Below are 21,813 nucleotides of genomic sequence, written 5' to 3'. Positions count from 1 at the left end.
CTTATTTCTCCTTAGGGCATAGCACCCAACTTCTATTGTGACTTTTCAGTACCCCTTAAACCAAATACAAAAACTCTTTTTGCTTGGTTAAAGGGACAGTTCCAATTAGAATGCAGACACGGCCATCACTCACAAGGCAGGAATGGGGTCTGAGTTACAATGATGACATAAGAATAGCAGCCAAAAATTAAGAAAGAATAAATTTATTCATTCCTGTACAAGAACCAGAATTCGGAGTTAAAGACTATAGCAGATGATTGAGTAAAATAAAAATAAATAGTAACGAAGATAACAGTTCCAAAGTTCTTGAAGACTTTCAACAACCTATGGTGACAAAATATAAGTTAATAAGGTGTAAAAAGACCCGACACCTCAAGAAAAGCATCTGAAACATACTAAATGTCTAACAGCAATATAAAGAGAACACTAAGACAGATTATTATTAATTATTGGTTAAAAAAATATCAATACTATATAGAACAATCTATAAAAATCGCCTGGCGAAAGCCACTCGATAAGACACGGCAAACAAGACAAAATGGTAACACTGCACACATGGCCTCCACAGGTCTCTGTGTTACGGCACTATAAACTAATGCCACAACAGACAGGGAAGGGAAGCGTGGGAACTAAACACCTTCTACAGGAGTAGACAAGATTAGCTTCCTTGGGAGAAACAGAAAAGCAAAGACAAGAAGAGGTAAGCAGAGTAAAAGTTAGTGGCCTAAGAGCAAAGAGAACTGTAAAACATTGCTTCAAATTACAATAGCACCCGTTTCACAATTAGTGACTCACTATAAGGTAGAAGATATTTCTAAAAGGACCTTTAGGACCTGGGTGTGGGCTGCATGCATGGGGGCCTGCACTCCAGAAGACGTGAGGACAACTGCAAGCTCAGGCAGGCTTGACCACACAGTGAATCATGTCATAAACACACAAACAGGAAGGTCTTCCTTCTAACAGCTCAAGGAAATACTACCCTCCTCTCAAAAAGACCTCCGCGTTAGCTTGTGTGTATGTACACGCGGTTTACTACATCTGCATGAAATAGTTTTGAAAGATAAAAGAAATTAAATAGAAAACCTATATGTGGTTATAAGAGGAATGTGAAAGGATTTCCTTTTGCATAGTCTTTTATACTCTTTACATTTGTAACATATAAATACAATGCCAATTTTAAGTTTGTTTTTTTTAATTTTTTTTAACAAGTCTAAAAAAATGACTTGTGTTGTGTGTATTTCTTTAGTCCTGGAAGCAAAGGCAGGCATAATTCTGTGAGTTGCAGGCCAGTCAGGGCTATACAGAAAGACCTTGTCTCAAGAGAGAAATAGAAGGAGGTGGTAGAAGATAAAATAATAAAAATCTCAGTTAAACACTGAACTCTTTGTCAAAATATGAAATACACTCCACTATTTTTAGTTTTGGATATTATTTCCAAAGCAAGTAACTGATTAATAATTCCACAGATAACATGTGATGACAACTGTTTATATTTCCAGAGCAGAGTGATGATACCAGACATCCCACAAGCCTCACTTCAAAGTCAATGCACCTTAACTTTAAAGACTTTCTCTTCATAAGAATCTTCCTCTCAGTCTTTTGAAAACCCTTCAGCGGAAAGACCTATTATAACATGAAAGGAAAAAAGACCTTCTAGACTTCACACTACCTGTCCCAGTCTTTTTTAGTAACATATAGACAACATTTAAATTCACATGTGGCTAATCACTCAACCAGCTATCGAGTTCATGAAACAATGAGCTAGAGGGCTTTTTTTAATCAGGGAAAGGCTTATTTATAATAGCTTTCCCACTAGCATTAGATTTTTCTTAAATAAACTATAGAGAACAAATACAAACATAACCTATAAAAATGAGTAAGAAAAGGAACATATATAACATTCAAATAGCAAGTCTATTTCAAATTCAATCATCAAGTAAATCGAAAAGGAGTAGGAATGAATAATGATGAGATTTTTATACAGAGAAGCCTATTCAAAACTCAATTCAGAGAATGAACACTGATGATCAGTCTCGCTTCCCTATGCCAAATAACTCAGAATTAACTATGGAGTATGCCAGACTCCAGCAAAATGTACATTTTAATAGTAAGGAGAACATAATATGAATCTGGGAATGAGGCCACCAACTTCAGTCAAGATAACAGGGCACAATAAAATAAGCTCTGTAACAATCAGTGGGGACATACTTGCTAAAAATTAGTATAGTCTTTGGCCATTATTACCAGGGTCCACATAATGACCAAGGCTCAAAGTAAAGAGAAGGAAGCAGATCGAAAGAATAAGCTCTTTTATCAACAAAATGTTAAATGCAATCACCTGACAAAACCCCTGGAAATGTAAGCTTTAAAAAAAAAAAAAAAAAAAAAAAGAGGATTTGATGTAACTCTCCAGCCTCAGGACCATGCCATCATCATGCCCTGTGTCCGGGGTCAGCAACAGACACTTGGGCAAATTTAGATAACTTTTCATACTCAATGTAGCCGTTAAGTATCAGAACAAAGTCTCTCCACAGACAATTCCTACAGTACTATAAATGCACAGGTATAGTAGGCAAGTCATTCAAACATTCCTGAAAATAAAGCTTCAAAATAAGAGCATGTCTATCCCACAACAAAACCAACCAACCTCACCAAGGTAAAGTGCAATATTTTCCTATAATTACTTAGAATTTTCTATGCTTTTATTTATTTAGTGCATGCCATGGTGTGGCTTGCAGACGCCAAGAGTTGGTTTTATCCTTCTACTCTGTGGGTTTCAGGGACCTAACCAAGCTCAGGGTCAGTTTGGTGGCAAGACCTTTTCTTGAATGAGCCATCTTCAGGCTCACCAGATTGATCCAATAAAGAAGTACTGGTAACAGTAATCATCCCTGATAGCTTTACAAACAACTAGAGACACACCTCCGAGCCTGCACAGGCTTTTACCATGTGCATCCTGGCTCCATGGTCTTACATAAGGAAATACCAGTGGAATGCAGCCCTATAAAGCAGCAATGAAGCACTGAAGCCACTGGGCTCCGACTGTAGCTCACTGGGATTTACTTAGGGGGCAGCAATGATACATGCTGTTTCGCACTGGGTGTCAATTGAGATGCCTCTCACAAGTCTCTACCAAAGTTGATCTTACTTTCCACCATAGCAGTAGAAATATCATCAAGCTTCGAAGGAAGGATGGAAGGAAGGGAGAGAGGGAGGGATGGAGGGCGGGCGGACTCCAAAGAGACGTTACACTTTTAACTCGCCAGGTATGGCAGCACAATATAAGTATATGTGAAAATGACATTAAGACCCAGTATTTTGAATGCTGAGTAAAAATGTTAAATAAAAAAATAATCTTAAAAAATTATGGGGGTTGGGGATTTAGCTCAGCGGTAAAGCGCTTGACTAGCGAGCACAAGGCCCTGGGTTCTGTCCCCAGCTCCGAAAAAAAAGAAAAGAAAAAAAAATTATGACAAATTAAGGAAATGTCAGTTTCTCTTCAGTTGCAGAAAAGGCTCTGGAATAATTTTTAAAGTATCATTGCATGCCAGGGGGTGACAGCACATACCTTTTACCCCCCCCCCCCCGCCCCATTCAGGAGGCAGAAGATCTCTGAGAATTTGATGCCAGTGTGGTCTCCAGAATGAGTTCCAGGACAGGCAAGGCTATGCCTACACATGCCTACACACACACACACACACACACACACACACACACACACACACACACGCACGCACGCACGCACGCACGCACGCACGTGCATGCTCATTTTATCTTGGAAAACAAAAACAAACAAATCCTTTCACATGAATTTGTGTTAAGAGTCTGTTAAATTTTGATCTGATTGAAACATTCATGAATCAGTGAATCAAAGCATGAAACAAGTTAATACTGATGGGGAAATCCTACCAATATGTAGTTATGGTTAACATGACCTACTGCTAACAGCTATTCTTAAAAGAGTATTTTAAGACTTGGTTTCCACTTATAAAATTCTTGCAATCTTCTACAGAGGAAATGAACAAATTCATATTAACAAAGTTCCAAGATTGCTAAATGTTGCAAAGTAAACTTCCAATCCTAACCAATACCTCCATCAAAGAAGTGCCCTCTTTGAGTTTAGCAAAGTTGACAGGATGGCAACTTAGGTCTGCTAGACAGCACCAACCTTACTAAATAGAGCTAGCCCAGGAAGTCTCATAGGTATATCACAAAGACCAGACAGGAAGTGTAGAACTAGCTGAAAATACAGGCTGTTAATGGACAAAGTACCAAAGTACCACCAACAGGACAAAAGAGAGGAAGCCCACAACCTCTGCTAGACACGGTTTTTTCGGAGCTGGGGACTGAACCCAGGGCCTTGTGCTTCCTAGGCAAGCGCTCTACCGCTGAGCTAAATCCCCAGCCCCGCTAGACACGGTGTTGTTTTTGAGACAGGGTTTCTCTAACCCTGTCTGTCCTAAAACTTGCTTTGAAGACCGGGCTGACCTTGAACTCAGAGAACATCAGGCTTTCTGGGATGAAGGGTATGTGACACCATGGCTGCTCACTATACACTGTTTACAAGTCCTTCAGGTTCCAGTAACCACCAGTATTTCAATCCAAATCTCTAGACTCACCTCTCAACTTCAGATATGAAGCTTACAAAATAAAGGTAAGTAAGCCCTTTTTTCTTAAACGTCTAAATTTTATTTTAAATATTTACTGCATCCCTTTTTCCATCCCAAAGTTTGCCAAATTTCTAAACAGAACAGTCCTACTACTTAAGCATAATAGGTCACTTCAACCCATCTTTCCTCACTGGGTACCACTTCATGGACCAGTGCCTCTGTGGAAAGGACTCCTCATCTGTATTTTTTTATTGGATATTTTTTATTTGCATTTCAAATGCTATCCCCTTTCCCAGATTCATGTCTATAAATCTCCCTATCCTACCCCCCTTCTCCTATAAGGGTGTCTCCCCCCAAACACCCACCCCTTCCTGCCTCCCCGCCCTGCGATTCCCCTACATTGTGTGTGTGTGTGTGGGGGGGGGTCAGTCTTAGCACTGACCAAGGGCTTCTCCTCCCACTGGTGCCCAACAAGGCCATCCTCTGATACATATGCAGCTGGAGCCATGGGTCTGTCCATGTGTGCTCTTTGAGTGGTGATTTAGTCCCTGGGAGTTCTGGTTGGTTGGTATTGTTGTTCTTATGGGGTTGTAAGCTCCTTCAGTTCCTTCAATCCTTTCTCTAAATCCTCAAACGGGGATCCCGTTCTCAGTTCAATGGTTGGCTGTGAACATTCACCTCTGTATTTGTCATGCTCTGGCAGAGCCTCTCAGGAGACAGTTATATCAGGCTCCTGTCAGCATGCACTTCTTGGCATCAGCAATATTGTCTGGGTTTGGTGGCTGTGTGTATGTGGGCTGGATCTCCAGGTGGGACAGGTTCTGAATGGCCATTCCTTCAGTCTCTGCTCCAAACTTTGTCTCCTTATCTCCTCCTATGAATATTTTTTTGTTCCCCCTTTTAAGAAGGACTGAAGCATCTGCACTTCAGTCGTCCTTCTTCTTGAGCTTCATGTGGTCTGTGGACTGTATCTTGGGTAATTCAAGCTTTTGGGCTAATATCCACTTATCAGTGAGTGCATACCATGGTATTTTTTTTTTTTTTTGTGACTGGATTACCTCACTAAGAATATTTTCTAGTTCCACCCATTTGCCTAAGAATTTCATGAAGTCATTGTTTTTAATAGCTGAGTAGTACTCCATTGTGTAGATGTACAACCTATTCACAGCTCAGAATCTTATACTCAACCTCTATATATTATATAAATATATAAATTATATACACAATTTTCTATTGAGAACCTAACATTGAAAAATATGGTAATTGGCTCAACAGGTAAAAGCACGTGATATACAAGCCTAGAAATCTGAATTCAATCCCTAGAACCTATAAGAAGAGAATCAATGCTACAAAGTTGACCTTTAACCTCTATATGCATGCAGACATATACATGAGCACATGAACATGTGCGTGCATACACACACACACACACCTATAAACAAAGTCTTAATTTTTAATAAAATATTCTAAAGGCAAACAATTTTCATTTTACAAATAACATCTGTTTCACAAAGGAGACAAAGTATAAATGAAAAATAGTCTGAGTTCTATTTCTCAATTCATGAACTATTATATTTATGTATATATTAGTGTATACATCTGTGTAGGGCATGCTCATGCCACATCATGGTGTGATAGTCTGTTCTCTTCTTTCACTATGTGGGTTCTTGTAGAAATGTTTAATCCCAACCCCGGGTTTGTCTCCTGCCATGACCGTTTAGTTTCTAGAGAAGACACACACGACCTTTACATTTACAATGAGCCTGAGACAATGTAGGAGCTGGGCAGGCATCTACTTGCTATACTATCCGATCCTTCTTTCCTATCGATAACCCTGAGTTATTACTAGGTTTCATCTGGGCTGCTCTTAACTCCAATGGGCCAGTCCTTAAGAGCCATGTTTTTACGGCTCACCTAACCCATAGTGGCTTCTCCTTCTTCCTCCTGCACCTTCTTCTCCTCAAGGCTCTCCCCTGACTCCAAACCCAGAAAACCTAAACACCACCTATGTCTCTCCTGCACTCTCAACAGCTACTAGCTGTTGGCATCGTTATTTACTAATCAGAAATGACCTGAGGGCAGGGTCACTCCAGTCAACGTGCAGACTCCAAGTCTCGGGAGTTCATAATCCAACCAGCATCAGGCAAACCGCTAAAGGCTCTGGAGACTAAAACTAGGTCTTCAGGCTCAGCAGTGGCACCTCTACCTGCGGAGCCGTCCTGAACTGCTTTTGCCCTGATATGAACAGTTTTTGATTCAGCAATCTCGAACTCAACATTTGTATAATGTAAGTAAAATCACTACCAAAAGCTATAGGCTATTATTGTACTCACAACAAAGGTAAACCATGCATACAATATAGGCTTTAAACACTACCCATATAATTCTGTCTGTAATAAAAGCATGGATAATGTTCAAAATAGAAAAAAAACATTCTTTACTTCATACAGAATAGACAAATTGCCTGAATTCCTGTAGAAAATGCCATTTAGTTATCACACAATTCAATCAAACCCATTGAGCTCTACCTGCCTCTGCCTCCCCAGTACTTCAAGCTTTGATATATTTTTTCATATGATATTGCAACTGGGGTTTTCATATATATAAATAAACCATTTCTTCAGGTCTACCAACAACTAAATAAATACATTAAAGTCCATGAGTTTAAAATATCTCATATCCAAAAATATCTATATAACAACAAATATCCACCTTTCTTGTTTTTGTTTGTTTTGTGTTTTGTTTTGTTTTGAGAGAAGAGTCTCATCACGTAGCTTTACCTGTCCTGAAACTCAATGTGTAACCAGGCTGCCATCAAACTCAAAGACCTGCCTGCATCTGTCTCTCAAGTGACTGAATTAAAGGCAGGTGCCACCATACCTTATCCAAATATCATTTATATATATTTTTATTCTTATGTGTGTGTGTGCATATGTGCACAGGAAGGGGATATTGGTACCTCTGTGTGTGCGTATGGAAGCAAGAGAACGCCCGGTGTTTTCCTCCATCACTCTCCACCTTATTTTTTGAGACAGGGTCTCTCATTGAATCTAAAGTGCTAAACTGGTGGCCATCAAGTTTTCAGGATCCACCTGTCTCTACATTCCAATGCTGGGACTACAGGTAACACAGTCACGCTTAACTTTCACAGCAATGCCAGAGGCCTAGAATCAGGTCCTCTTGCTTACACAGCCAAATGCTTTTATCCACAGAGCCATCTCTCACACCCCATAACCAACATTATTTTGTTGTGTTTGCCTTGCTTGAGTTTGAAAAAGTAGAAACAAGCCTGAGTCCAGCTGCAGTGATCTTAACAAGGACTTAAGGAATGTCAGACACTCTCTTCCGTCGCCCACATTAAACGCACACCCTCTAACTGTTGATTCACTGCATTCTTGGCTGCCAACAAAAGGAGACGAGTTTAGTGTTTGACATTTCCTTTTGGCAGAAATTAGTGCTTAATGTGTCACTGTCTGGAGGATAAATGAAATTGTTTCCTTCATTTCTACTTCTGTAGTTCATTTTCTTGGACCTCAGAAAATGTATTAAAGACTAATTCTACCCTAGAAGAAAGCTGACATAATATAATAACAATGATGATCACAATACCCCTCTCTCTCTATGACCCTTTTTTCACTAGAGTCTGAGTCAATCCTAGCTTCTTACAAAGTACCTGCTACAGAGAGGCAAAGTAAAAAGAAAAAAAAAAAAAAACCCTCAGAGATTTACTAATGTCTCTTATGTTTGTTGGTGAGTTACTCAGTAGCATGAGAAGAAGAGTGTTAGCCATGTAAATAGCCTCCATTCCTACCAGCACAGAGCTGCTGTCACTTGCTGACTAGCCACCTGATTACTCCTCAGTCTACTGTTATTCTCTCACTCTCATCCCGGTAGCCACCCCGTCCGTCCTCTGTATGTCCACCCCGTCCTCTGTATGTCCACCCGTCCTCTGTATGTATGTCCACCCCGTCCTCTGTATGTATGTCCACCCGTCCTCTGTATGTATGTCCACCCCGTCCTCTGTATGTATGTCCACCCCGTCCTCTGTATGTATGTCCACCCCGTCCTCTGTATGTATGTCCACCCCGTCCTCTGTATGTATCTTAGTGTAAACAGTTCTCTACTTGCTCCAGGGCCTTAGAATGGCAATGTGCTTTACAGCCTGTCATACTAATATTATCTGTTTAAAGTTAGAGTTCTTCACTCTTATTTTTATAAACCCCAAATGAGTACCAAAAAGCAAAAATTAGATAAAATGTAAGTGCAGTTGTAGACAGGATACTTAACAATCAAATAAAGCTTCTTTTAACTTTGTATGCTACCTTTTAATGACCAATTGCCAAAACAAACACTATGAAATCATGTTGGGAAAAAAAAAGGTTCTGGTATATAGCTGAGTGGCAATGTGCTGGTCTAGCATAAATGGAGACTTTTGGTTCAATCTCAACATTTTCATCGTATGAACCCAAAATGCTTAAAGTTCCTAAAACTGTAAAAACTTCTAAAAAAAACTTTAAGACAAGCTGGCCCAAACAACAACAAAATACCACATCACTGTCAACTATTAAATTATATTCAAAATCTAAACCATAATGAAGATAATAACCACCGAATTATTATTATCAAATAAACAGTCAGTGAGAACATGGTAGCACATGCCCTGTGATCTCTATACTTGGTACAGACAGAAGATCAGGAGTTCAAGGCCAGCCTTGAGGAGAGGAGGGAGGAAGGACTAGGACAACTGGGTATTTCTCATTCACACTACTGCTGGCTTGAACCCTGGTAAAAAGCATCCATTCCAGCCCCGCAGCCCTAAAACACCACTCTGAAAGTAGTGGCAGGAAGATCAGCAATTCAAGGTTCAAAGAACATCTTTTCCTATATCAACCTCTATTTAAGAGAAAAAAAAAAAAACATAATTTTAATGCGTAATTACTACCTTAAGCCCCATAAGCCTCTAAGATACCTCACTATTCAAAACAAAATTTAGATGAATAAACAAAACAATAGTAGAATAGTTAAATTAATATAGTTAACTATATTAGTTATATATAACTAGTATTACATATAATACTAGTATAGTTATCACTCATATGTACATACAATGAATATTTGTGTGTTGTAACTGAGACTCGCTATGCACTCAGGCTGGCCTAGAACTTACTAGGTCGCCCAAGTGGCCCTCAAATTGGATACCAAGTGTGTAACACAATAACCACCAAGGTTTTAGTTTTAGATATATGTCATTATGAATAAAATAAATAGGTAGCCTCCTAAAACCACAAATTTGTGACATTCAAACAATCACATTATTTTAAATAAATCATTAGCAATATATGACAGCTTTGGCCAAAGGCTAAAGCTACTCTGAACCGAAATGAATGAGAAAGAACATGAACCCAGACCCAAAGGACACATCTATAATACAATCAACACCTAAGGATCATTGTAGGACAGGAGTCAGAAGGACTGTAAGAGCCAGAGACATAGGAAGTTTGCTGTGAGCTTGTGTCTCCTAGGAATGTCAGAAGCTACACCCATAAAGTATCACCAACATGACTCCCTAAGCATAAGCTACAAAGACACACAACAGACATGCTAAACTAGACAGGGTAAAGGTAAAGTCCATAAGGCTTCAACCCACACAAAGAATTACAGGCAACTAAGGAACTCTGAGAGCTAGGGAATGTCTTATCTCAGAAAGAGTACACCAAGTGGTTATACCAAATGGTCAATCCTAAACGCACGCAGGCAGGCAGGCACGCACGCACGCACGCACGCATGCACGCATGCATGCACGCAGGCAAGGGAGAAACAGGAAAAAACTTTGCAAGATTGAGAAGGGATTGATAGCCAAACTGAGCGCTTCCCTTTACTACAATACAAAGTAAAAATTACCTGCGTTGCATTCATGCATTCCACATCAAACTAGCAACAAATTGAATTATGATGCTCTGCCTGATATATTAGTATAATCAAAGTACCTCAATATATGTACAGTTCAATTAAAAACCAGGCCCAGTTACTGTGTATTTCTTTTGAGATCTTACAACTAGCCACATTCAATGTTTTAGAACAAAAACAAACAAGGACTGGAGAGTTTGGAGCTCACCAGTTTAAAACACTTGTTTCTCTTGCAGAGGATTTGGAATTAATCCCCACCACTCACATTATGGCTTATAACTCCAGTTCCACAAGATCTGATACCCTCTTGCTGACCTCCACAGGTACCAGTGACACAGGCAGTACAAAGAAATACATGCCAGCACAACACTCAGACATATAAAGTAAGAATATATATATTATACATGTATGTGTATATATACACACATTTATATATTTATATTAATATGTATGTATATATACCAAACACACAAAGATATATATGAACACAAAGATAAAATGTATGTATCCTTAGGAAAGCTAGAAAGATGGCTCAGAGCCAAAAGTCCTTCTTCTTACAGAGGTTCAATTCCCAGCACCTACATGGTGGCTCACAACCATCCTTAACTCTAATTCAGGGGGTTGGGGGGTGGGTTCGAGCAGTCATATAACCTGAGGGTACAAGGCATACACATGGTACAGACAGCCATGGAAACAAGACACACACATATCCTTAAGAAACATCTTAGCTGGGCACAGTGGTAGTTCACATCTATAATGCCAATACTGCCCCAGGGGCGTGAAGGTAGTAAGATGGCCTAAGTTGGAGGCCAGTTTGGGCAACATATGGTGAAACTAACTAAAAACAAAGGAGAACGAAGAGGAAAGAAAGGCAGACGGTCAAAGCAGATACAAATAAACATGCCCTTACTATCTTTAGCCTAACAGAGGCCTGTCACCTAAAGCTAGAGTTCTAAGCATAAGGAAATAAATGAAGGTACAACAGTATTGTATATTTCTGTATCCTTCCGAACGTTCACCCGCCTTAGCTGGTTGGTCATTCAATTAGAATTATGGAACAGAAATCATATGCAAGTCAGAAACATATACCATGCATCGATTTTTAAATTTTCTATCTCTCAAGTTTAATAAAGAACTTGTAAAAATAAAACTTGTTTTTATTCTTCTCTCACACATTACATCTCGCGTGCAGTTCTGTAAAAATAAAACCTTTAAGAGATTTTATTTATTTTGATGCTTATCAATGAACTACTTTACATTCTTTTTACAAACTAAGTATTTAAAATCTGGTGCTCAGTTTATATATACATTATAGCTACCTATAATGTCACCTGTCAGGTTTCAAGTACTCTATAGCTATATGATGAATGGCTAACAGAAGAAAAGCCACAAACCTAGAGCTATATAAGCCAACAGCATAAAGCTTTGTTCTCACCAATTTTACAAGCCCTTACTCCAGTCACATGACCAATCATAAGACTGCCCAAGACAAAACCAAATGGGTTTCATTTCAAAAACTGAGTGTCCTTTATGTCCCAAACGTTCATTGTGTTAAGCTAACCTAACCTCACAACAAACTGTAAACAAGTATTTTGTGCTTATAGACAGAAAGAATTAAGGTTTAAAATAAAATTTGTTCTTTGAGACAGGGTTTCACAGTATAGCCTAGATAGGTCTAAAACTCAGTCCTCCTATCAGCCTGCTGAGAGCTAAGATTGATTACAAGCACGCACAGCCTACCAGGCTTAATTACTTTCAATACACTTGCTTTGAAACTCTTAAAGATTATGACACTCATCTAAAGCCGTTTTCCTTTCTCTAGAACTCCATACCCAGTGCCACTTTAGACTGATAGAAGAGAAGCAAAATAAATTGAACAACAATCTCCAGATTTCATTTCAATGTAACGGAGCAGACATTTGTAAAGCCACAAGGATACATTCTAGACCCTTCTCCTGTCATGCATCTGTGGCATTTCCATGTTAAGTAGAGTCAGTCATGTTACTTTTACATCAATATCATTTACAGCCTGTAGAGTGGGTGAACTAAAGACAAGACTGCCTAACCTTCCATCCCTTCAAACTATGAAGTAAACAGGAGCATTAAGGCTGCTGGCCTCCTTGCCCTTCGAGCCTGTAACTAGGAAATTTCGTTTTCACCTAAGTAATTAAATTTGACCTCATTCTGCCATAAGATATCACTTTTACTAATTACCTACTTCAGAATACTGACATTCAGGAAGTAGACACACACAGACACACACAGAGACCGCAAGATCTATAAGGATGAGACTGGGGGGTGTTCCCCCCCCACGCCTATTCTTGATACCATGAGTATCCAAAATTGTTCATTTTAATCATTCTCCCAAGTCATCATGAATTCATTAAGCATACTTTTACTAAGTAACTTACTCTAGCATTATACAGACCATAAAGTTTTTTTTTAATAGTTTAGTCTTCCAAAGCTTTTTTTTGTTGTTGTTGTTTGTTTGGGCTTTTTGTTTGTTTGGCTGGTTCTTTGGTTGGTTTGGTTTTGGGGTTTTGAGACAGGATCTCTGTGTAACAGCCCTCAATGTCCAGGAACTAGCCTTGTAGACCAGGCTAGTCTCAGAGATCTACCTCCCTCTGCCTGCCTCTGCCTCCTGAGTGCTGTAATAAAGGCATGAGTCTCCACACCCAGCTAGTCTTCCAAAAGTTTAAACCCTACGCAAGTAACAATTCAAGGGAGTATACAATCAGGTGCAAAACTGCAAGCACTGAGGAGACAATGAATAAAGGCCTTCAGCAAGAGAGCTGGAGAAAGCTGGACACTTCAGTAACAGAATGAGCAATGTACTACTACAGACATAGTCTTGGCTTGGTCTGACCTTGCAAGCTAAAGAAAGAAATGGGAGGAGTGGTAGACAACTCCTGTGTTCTCTGCAAGGGCAGAGAGTACTCTGAACTGTACAATGCTTGAGAGGCACAACTCTCAACTTCCTGCAATCCCTATAAAGGTTTCTTATGAGAGTGCTGAGGTTAACTCTTTCTTTTACTATTTTATGTGTATGTGAATGTGTGTGTATTTGTATGTGTGAATTCTTCCTGCTCATTTGTCTGTGCACCATGTATGCCAGAGTCCTCAAGAAGGTGTCAGATCTTCTAGAACTGGAGTTACAGATGGTTACTAGCCACCATGAATGTGCTGGGAATCAAATCTGGGTCCTAGGCAAAAGCAGCCCATTCCACTTTAACCAATGAGCCATTTCCCAATCCCTATAAAACTGTTAATGTACCTCTAATGACATTCACATCAACGCCTTGTAGAGAACCTTTCTGTTCCAAAAAGGAGAAATCAGAGTCTCAAACCTCTTCTTTATATGATGCTCAAGACGTTGCTTTACATGTGACGTGTGTTGATACAAAACTGGCCAGTTAAATTGATTATTATTGGGGGGGTTGAAATGTTTCTAGATGTTTCATGAGCAAAAGCCTATGTCTAATCGCTTATGATTCTTTGGGCTTTTTTCCCATTCTTCTAATGTGTTCCACTGCCTTCCCTTTTAGCTTGACTACATTAATTCCTGATTTTTAAAGATTTTACTTGTTTGTTTGTTTGTTTGTTTGTTTGTTTGAAGGTCTCACTATGAGAACCACCTATCTCCTCCTTCCAAGTGCCAGGATTAAAGGCACATGCCACCACCTCATATCCACCATTTGTTTTAAGATTAAGACAGACAGACAGGCAGGCAGACAGATGGACAGATCTATCTTAAAATGTCTCTGTTGGGTTTGTGAAATGCTCAGAGGGCATCAGATTGGGGTTATGTGTGGTTATGAGCTACCCGACATAGTATTGAAAAATAAACTTGGTTGGGTCTTCTGGAAGAGGAGAAAACACTCTTTTTTTTTTTTTTTTTTTTCCGGAGCTGGGGACCGAACCCAGGGCCTTGCGCTTCCTAGGTAAGCGCTCTACCACTGAGCTAAATCCCCAGCCCCGAGAAAACACTCTTAAACACTGGGCCTTTTCTTCAACCCTAACTCCATTAATTTTGAGACAGGGTCTCGCTATGTATCCCTTGCTAGCGTGGAACTTATGGAGACTCAACTGTCTGTGGAGCATGTGGATAGCTATTAATTCTGGATAAGATTGATCCTTTTCTTCTAACATGAAATGATGAAAAGAAATACATAAAAAGTCTGACCTTCAAAAGAAACATACCCAAGGATCATTTCCCAATTTGAATCTCAAAAAAGCTCTCTCATGACTCCCACTACAATACTTAAATTTTGGTCCAAATATCAAGTATTATCCCAGTATCCACTTAAGAGTAGATTCTAGGGGGTTGGGGATTTAGCTCAGTGGTAGAGCGCTTGCCTAGCACGCACAAGGCCCTGGGTTCGGTCCCTAGCTCTGAAAAAAAAGAAAAGAAAAAAAAAAAAAAAAAAAAAAAAAAGAGTAGATTCTAGGGGTTGGGGATTTAGCTCAGTGGTAGAACGCTTGCCTAGCAAGCACAGGGCCCTGGGTTCGGTCCCCAGCTCCGAAAAAAAGAAAGAAAAAAAAAAAAGAAAGAAAGAAAGAAAGAAAGAAAGAAAGAAAGAAAGAAAGAAAGAAAGAAAGAAAGTGAGAGAGAGAAAGAATAGATTCTACATTATAGACTTAGTATGCATTTTCCATATAAATGTTCATACATTTTCCTATATTCATAACATGAAGAGAAAGTAATACTATTTACCTATCAACCAAGGAAGAAATCAGATTACTCATGATCAGGGTGACAAGGTAGAGTCTGAGCAATCCCATAATTAAAGAGCTATTTGATAGCCTGTTTAGAAAGCTCTATGACTGTCATAATTGTACTGGAATATATTCTAAGTGGCTTCCTAATCACACCACACTACATTCATCCCATATTTCCACTGTGACTTACCAACCACTTTCTACTTAACTTCTAATCTCATTTTTCTTAGGTAGACCACCTACAATCAAAGCATGGCAATGACTTCAAATTACATGCTTTGCTGTCTTCACAGTATGGTTGACTTAGGTAAAAACAAAGACACCAGAAAACCCTAGAAACAACATCGTGGCTCACCATTACCCTTTCACTTATTAAGACATGTGAGTGAACAAAACAAGATGTATGCGCAGCAAGGAACATATGAGAAAAAACCCAAAAACTTAGTATCTTTATTTAGAAAAGTATTAATTAAATAAGCAAAAAAACAGTAGGAATAACTCATTTGTTTCATTGTTTCACCTTTTAAAATATTTTATTTTTAAAATATTAAAATGTATTAATAGTTAATGAAGCAGTTCTCTATTGTACACAGTAACAATATCTTCACTATGTAAAGGGCTCAAGGATGAGGTCATTCATACTCAGTACACCATAACCAAGATTCAGATCTACTGTTATTCATACAAAGCAAAGTAGTGTCAGCATGGGGCAGGCAGCCCAGTGTTCGAACAGAATCCTTTAAGATACTTCTGTTGATTTATTCCTTCCCTAGAACAGCAAGATACTGGTACCCAGTCTAAATCACAGTAACCTTAAGCTAGAACTAAATAACTGAGTGGCAGAGTATAAAGGAAGGAGAAGGGCAAGGCACATAAAGAAAAAAAACCAACAGACACACTGTGTTCTATGATTATAAAGAGCGAAACAGCAATTGTATCATAGTGCTTTCTTTCTGATGTTTCTTATGCACAGGGGCATGTATGTACACATGTGTGTGGAAGACTCTGTGTCTTCCTCAGCGGTTCTCCATATTATCTTTTTAGACAGGTCTCTTACTGAGCTAAGAGCTCAAAGATTTGGCTAGACTCGCTAGCCAAGAACACCTGGTACCTATCCACCTGCCTCCACCCAGTTCTGGAATTATAGTCAAGCACCATATATTGCCTAGCTTTTTAAAAAAGAAGCTAAATTATTCCTTGAAGGTTGATTATAATTGGTATTAATATTATATATGCACACATAATTCTCTATATATGGTACAAAATTATAAGCTTTACAAATTACTTTTGAAATAAAGAATATACATATTAAAAAAAAAAAGCTAAAGTCCTGAATTCAAGTCATAATCCTTATATGGCAAGACTTTACCAACTGAAACATCTCCCCAACACCCCATGCAGATAAACCACCCACACAATGAATAGAGTAAAAAAATTCCTCAGACATCTTAGTTCCAAGAGAAGTCCTGGCACTTACATTGCCCATGTATTCTGATAGCAGGTCCTGTAGAGCCTGGCGGACAGCATTACACTCTGCCACAATGCGCTCACGCCGGTCATCACGTGTGCAGGATGAGTCGGCCATCAGGGCAGCTCCGCTAATTATGCTTTCCAGGCGTTCTTCCAGTGAAGGTCTAAAGCGTTCCTCGCTGAAGCTCAAGGGGTCCACAATGATTTGTTTCTACAGAAAAAGTGTTACTGAAATTAATACTCATTTCTTTCCCTCAGTTATTCAAAAGGCAAGCAAAGTATTGATCAGGAATATCACAATGTAGTCCTAATAGCAAAGGCCATCCCATGTAGCTGTCATCCCAGGTCAGTGATTACCTCACAAGGAGGACACTATTAACCAAGCAGAGCCTGAATAAAGTACGATATCACAAATGCAAACAGAGTTATCATGTTCACCTTACTTTTCCTATACATCTAAAGGTCAGCCTGCAGAATATTGGATATTATCAGATGCTAACTGTAAGAAAAATAAGAACTCTATGTGCAGTATATAGCTGCTACAGGACAGAACTGTTTGACCATAAACAATTTAAACAACTAAAGTACTAACTTTTCCTCTTGAAGAAATGAATTTATAATGAACTTATCAATTAGATACATGCCCATTAAATACAACTGACTTTCATACCAATAAATATCTATGCAAACATTTGGGCCTTAATTTTTAATTTTCTTCCTTAGTAATTTCAACTTAAATGCCAAATTTTTTTCTGCCAAAAGTTTGGTATTTTTCAGTGAGTAAACATTTCCTCCATTCTTTCCAAGGAAACTTCAGTTTTGAAAGTGATCATGCATCACTGTCAGTTAATCATTTTAGCTGACCATTTTTCTTGCAGATTTGGTTATTAAAGAATTTCTCTGATCAAGGTTGAACACAGGGCTGGAGATGTAGCTGATTATTAGAGCACTGGCCTAACCACATACGCCTGCACTCAATCTCCAACACTGCTGAGTCACAGAGGAAGAGACAACAACAACAAAATCTCTGGACAATAGAAGAAAAGAACAAATGGCTGTAGATTTTACAACTATCACAGAACTATAATATAGAGACCAGTTAGTGCAGACCCCTCCTACAAATAAAGAAATTGTGACCTAGGTCTACAATTCAGTTTAGTGCAAACACGCTCCTTACTGCCTTGAGAATACAAATACTGAATGTATTTGTAAAATGTGAAGCAGAAAACAATGGTACAAGACATCCTGACAACCATAAAGCCATTTAGCTTCATTCTATGGGATAAGAACTAGAGGCCAAATTCTGTGGTAATCTGCCTAGCACGGATGAATCCTTGAGTTTAATTTTCTGCAATACAAAAAATAAAAACTCGGGGTTGGGGATTTAGCTCAGTGGTAGAGCGCTTGCCTAGGAAGCGCAAGGCCCTGGGTTCGGTCCCCAGCTCCGAAAAAAAGAACCAAAAAAATAAATAAATAAATAAATAAATAAATAAATAAATAAATAAATAAAATAAAAAAATAAAAACTCCTTTCAGCAAAGCACTGCCTTCATCACCCATGCTTTAGGAAAAAGCCTAAATCAGTACATATCACCAAGAATCAACTACCCAAACTCAAGATACAAGCATCAAAAAACAAGAACAAAAATCCCTGCTGAAAACAAAATACATTTCATCACACTGATGCCATGCTTCACAACACTTCAACTATGAAACATAAGAGCTATCTACAACTTTCCTCTAACATGCCTAAAACAAAGAATCACTGGGCATGGTGGCACGTGCTGTTAATCCCAACACTGGAAACACAGGTGGGCTGTGAGTTCAAGGCCAGCCAAGAGAAAAATCAATCTCAATCTCCCTCCCCCCCCCCCTCTCTCTCTCTCACACACACACACACACACACACACACACACACACACACACACACACACACACACAGAGACACACTCAAAACCGAAGAGAGTCATGATGACACATGGGGAGGCTGAGGCTAGCCTAGGCTACATAGTCAGACCCAGTTTAAAAAACAACTTAAACTGCTGCCATCTACTGGAGGCCACAACTCACTCTGGGTTAAAATTTATAGCAAGGTCCAACACATTAATTAATGTGAGAACAAAGGATAATAGATACACATCATATACACAGGAGAGATCTAGGGCACCGTTATGAAAGCATTATGCTAAAGAAAATTAAAACTAATTTCAAATCTATTTCAATGTGGTTAAACTTCTGTGCTCATGGCTCAAAGGAAATCACAAAAGCAGAAATCTACCTAGGCAGGCAGGTGAGATTAAGATGACAGCAGTATGATTTACCTACATCTCTCACTAGACCATGAGTTCCCCAGAGACAAAGCCTACTCACTTTGCTTCTGTACCTCTCACAGGTCCACATTTGTCAGATGGTAAAATCCTAGCTGGAATGAGCCAGACTCATAGCCTCAAGAAGAACCATATTAAAAGGAAAAAAATACTAGGCAAGGAAACACAAATCGCATAGAAGAATCCTAAAGTTTAGCCACACAAGGAGAGAGGGGAAAAAATGCTTTAAGCCAAGTTACAATAAAGTAAACTTATGACTCATAACAATTTCTTTCCACTTAGAGAACAAATTTAATTGGAAAATGGGCTTTCATCACAGTCTTGATCATATTTCCCCAGGAACCAGTTATCTTTTGGCAGTTGGTGAAGAGCCCAAACCTTCCTCCCAAATATTACTTACATCAAAGTTGTTGAGAGCATACGCCAGCTCTCCCCCGCCGCCGCCGCCACCCTGCTGCTGGGAGGCGTCATCTGATGCAGTAGCCTGGGCAGCATTAGAGATCCCCGTGACGGCCTGCTGCAGCTGCTTGTATATCAAGTCCCGGTTGGCCTTGTAGGCTGCTACATCGGGGTGCTGCAGGCATGCCTGGGATGCAGTGTAGAGGATGGGAACATTTTTCTGCAGGATTCCTCTAGCTGCAGCCATTTGATCACGATGGCCCACATCTTTCAGTTCCTGAAATAAAATAATCGAAAGGGTCTTTACAAGGTTTCTATTCATATCAAGACACATCTGCATTAATGTAGGCTGAAAGGTGATCACAACGGAGGTTACGTGGCTAAGTACGTAAGGACAGCTCTGCAGGCATGAGCCTTGACTTGAATCTCCTAGCTTACTTTTTCCTGGCCATCTACTGTATCCTCACTGTAAACTTTCGTGTTCAGTTTCTCCTTTTTCAAAACAGAAACAATATTATAGCTCTTTTAGCATTTTGAGGAATAAAATGAGATAACACATACAGAGCACCTAACACTAAATAAGGCATAAAATAAATGTTACAATGTAAAACTGCTTAACATCTTGATCAGGTCCATATAACTAGAATTCCAACCAAAGAGAAAGTCCACATAGACATATTTAAGTGGAAAACATGAGACTTTAAGTTATCTTAGTCCATTACAAGAATTTTATGAAATTGGTAACACAATACTACGTGTGTATGAACTTTGCAAACCAACTAGGTTAAGTATATGATCAGCTATTCTCCTAAGTATACAACACTTCCTCCCCATTTTCGTACCCCAAAGACCATTCTAGATTACAAAACTATGCTCTTCTCACAAAGTAAGAGCCACCAGTTTACTGGCCATTAAGTCACTAAATGGAGGAACATGTGCTCCATAATTGCAATTTATGATTATAAAATTCTGAGCTGTGGTCTCAAGTGAAAGATCCTTTATCATTTCTTCTACCCCATAATTATAAGAATATGAGACTGCTAATGTCATTGTAACTAGTGACATCTAGAACACTAAGAGGGATGGATGGGTTACGTATTAGTACACAAAAGACAAAGGAAACACTGGTAGCATCTAGTCCTCATTACTGAAACTTAAAAGACACAGGAGTCTTTGATAAATGTGGATCACTATTAGAGCGGAGGAATTACCCTACACTCAAAGTCTGCTCCAACAGTCCTTTACATGAAAACATAAAATTCCACTGTTAATATCACTAACAGAATATTAGAATACAGATATAAATCTTTTTAAGATTAGTATTACATGTATAAACTATGAAAAAATTAAGTAATGTAGAAAAGTCAGTTATTCAAAAAGTCTGAGTTAATTATTTAATGACTTTTTTAAAAAGATTTATTTATTTTTATTTATATGAGTACACTGTAGTTGTCTTCAGAAACACCAGAAGAGGGCATTGGATCCCATTATAGATGGTTGTGAGCCACCATGTGGTTGCTGGGAATTGAACTCAGGACCTCAGGAAGTGCTCTTAACCAATGAGCCATCTCTCCAGTTCTCGATGACTACTTTTATACAAGAAATATACACATACATACATATATACACACATACACATATATAATTTAATTTTTATCTTATGTCCATTAGTGTGAGGTGTCAGATCCCCTGTAACTAGAGTTATAGACAATTTTCAGTCTGAGTGCTGGGAATTGAACCCGGGTCATATGCAAGAGCAGCCAGTATTCTTACCTGCTGAGCCATCTCTCCAGCCCCCTAGATGACTTCTTAATAAAACATTAAAACACTGACCCATTTCTTTCTTCTGAAACGTAATCTCAGTATATAATTTGGGAGTTTACATCTTTATTCAAACCTTGTACAAAGACAGCTGCTTTTCTACCTAGAATTCTTTTCTCATTTAGCACCTGAATTTGCAGGTCATAGCTTACAACACACCAAATGCCCTGTAGCATGCTATGTTAGGCTACATATTCAGAAACGGGACCCTGTAGATTGGATGTGTGAGCAATTTCAAACTTAAGTTGGAACAAGGGGCTGTGGCTAACATTAAGCTTAAATATGGGGCACACATATTTTGTGGGCATTTTCTAATTATTTGCCTTTATCACCATGGCAAGGCCCCTTAAGCCTCCTATGACCATATCTGCCTTTAAGTATTTATACTATGCCTTGTTCTATAAAATGTTCTACAATAAGCCTCATTGTTGCTAAACACTCAAAAGATACATCAGCCCAGTCTCCAGCAAAGGCTGCCACAGATATTCATAATCACCTAAAGTTAACAGGTACCGAGTGAGTAGTCAATTTTCCTAGGTCACTGGGTAGTCTAGAGTCTAG

At 39.0% G+C, this 21,813-nt stretch overlaps 1 protein-coding gene across 3 annotated transcripts in view; it reads right to left on the bottom strand.

The window, feature by feature from the left end:
* The window catches only part of Ctnna1 (catenin alpha 1), a 132,680-nt gene that overhangs the window by 54,472 nt on the left and 56,395 nt on the right, over positions 1 to 21,813 (bottom strand). For all 3 annotated transcript variants that reach the window (XM_017600964.3, NM_001007145.1, XM_039096868.2), the window contains exons 6-7: positions 19,433 to 19,708; positions 16,714 to 16,917 (exon numbers count right to left, since the gene is read on the bottom strand). In XM_017600964.3, the coding sequence (XP_017456453.1) occupies positions 16,714 to 16,917; positions 19,433 to 19,708 (480 nt within the window). The remainder of the gene's footprint in view (positions 1 to 16,713; positions 16,918 to 19,432; positions 19,709 to 21,813) is intronic.

This window comes from Rattus norvegicus, chromosome 18, assembly GCF_036323735.1.
Source record: "Rattus norvegicus strain BN/NHsdMcwi chromosome 18, GRCr8, whole genome shotgun sequence".
NCBI classification, from domain to species: Eukaryota; Metazoa; Chordata; class Mammalia; order Rodentia; family Muridae; genus Rattus; species Rattus norvegicus.
The sequence above is the reverse complement of the archived record's forward strand: the minus strand, read 5'-3'. Positions and strand labels throughout refer to the sequence as shown.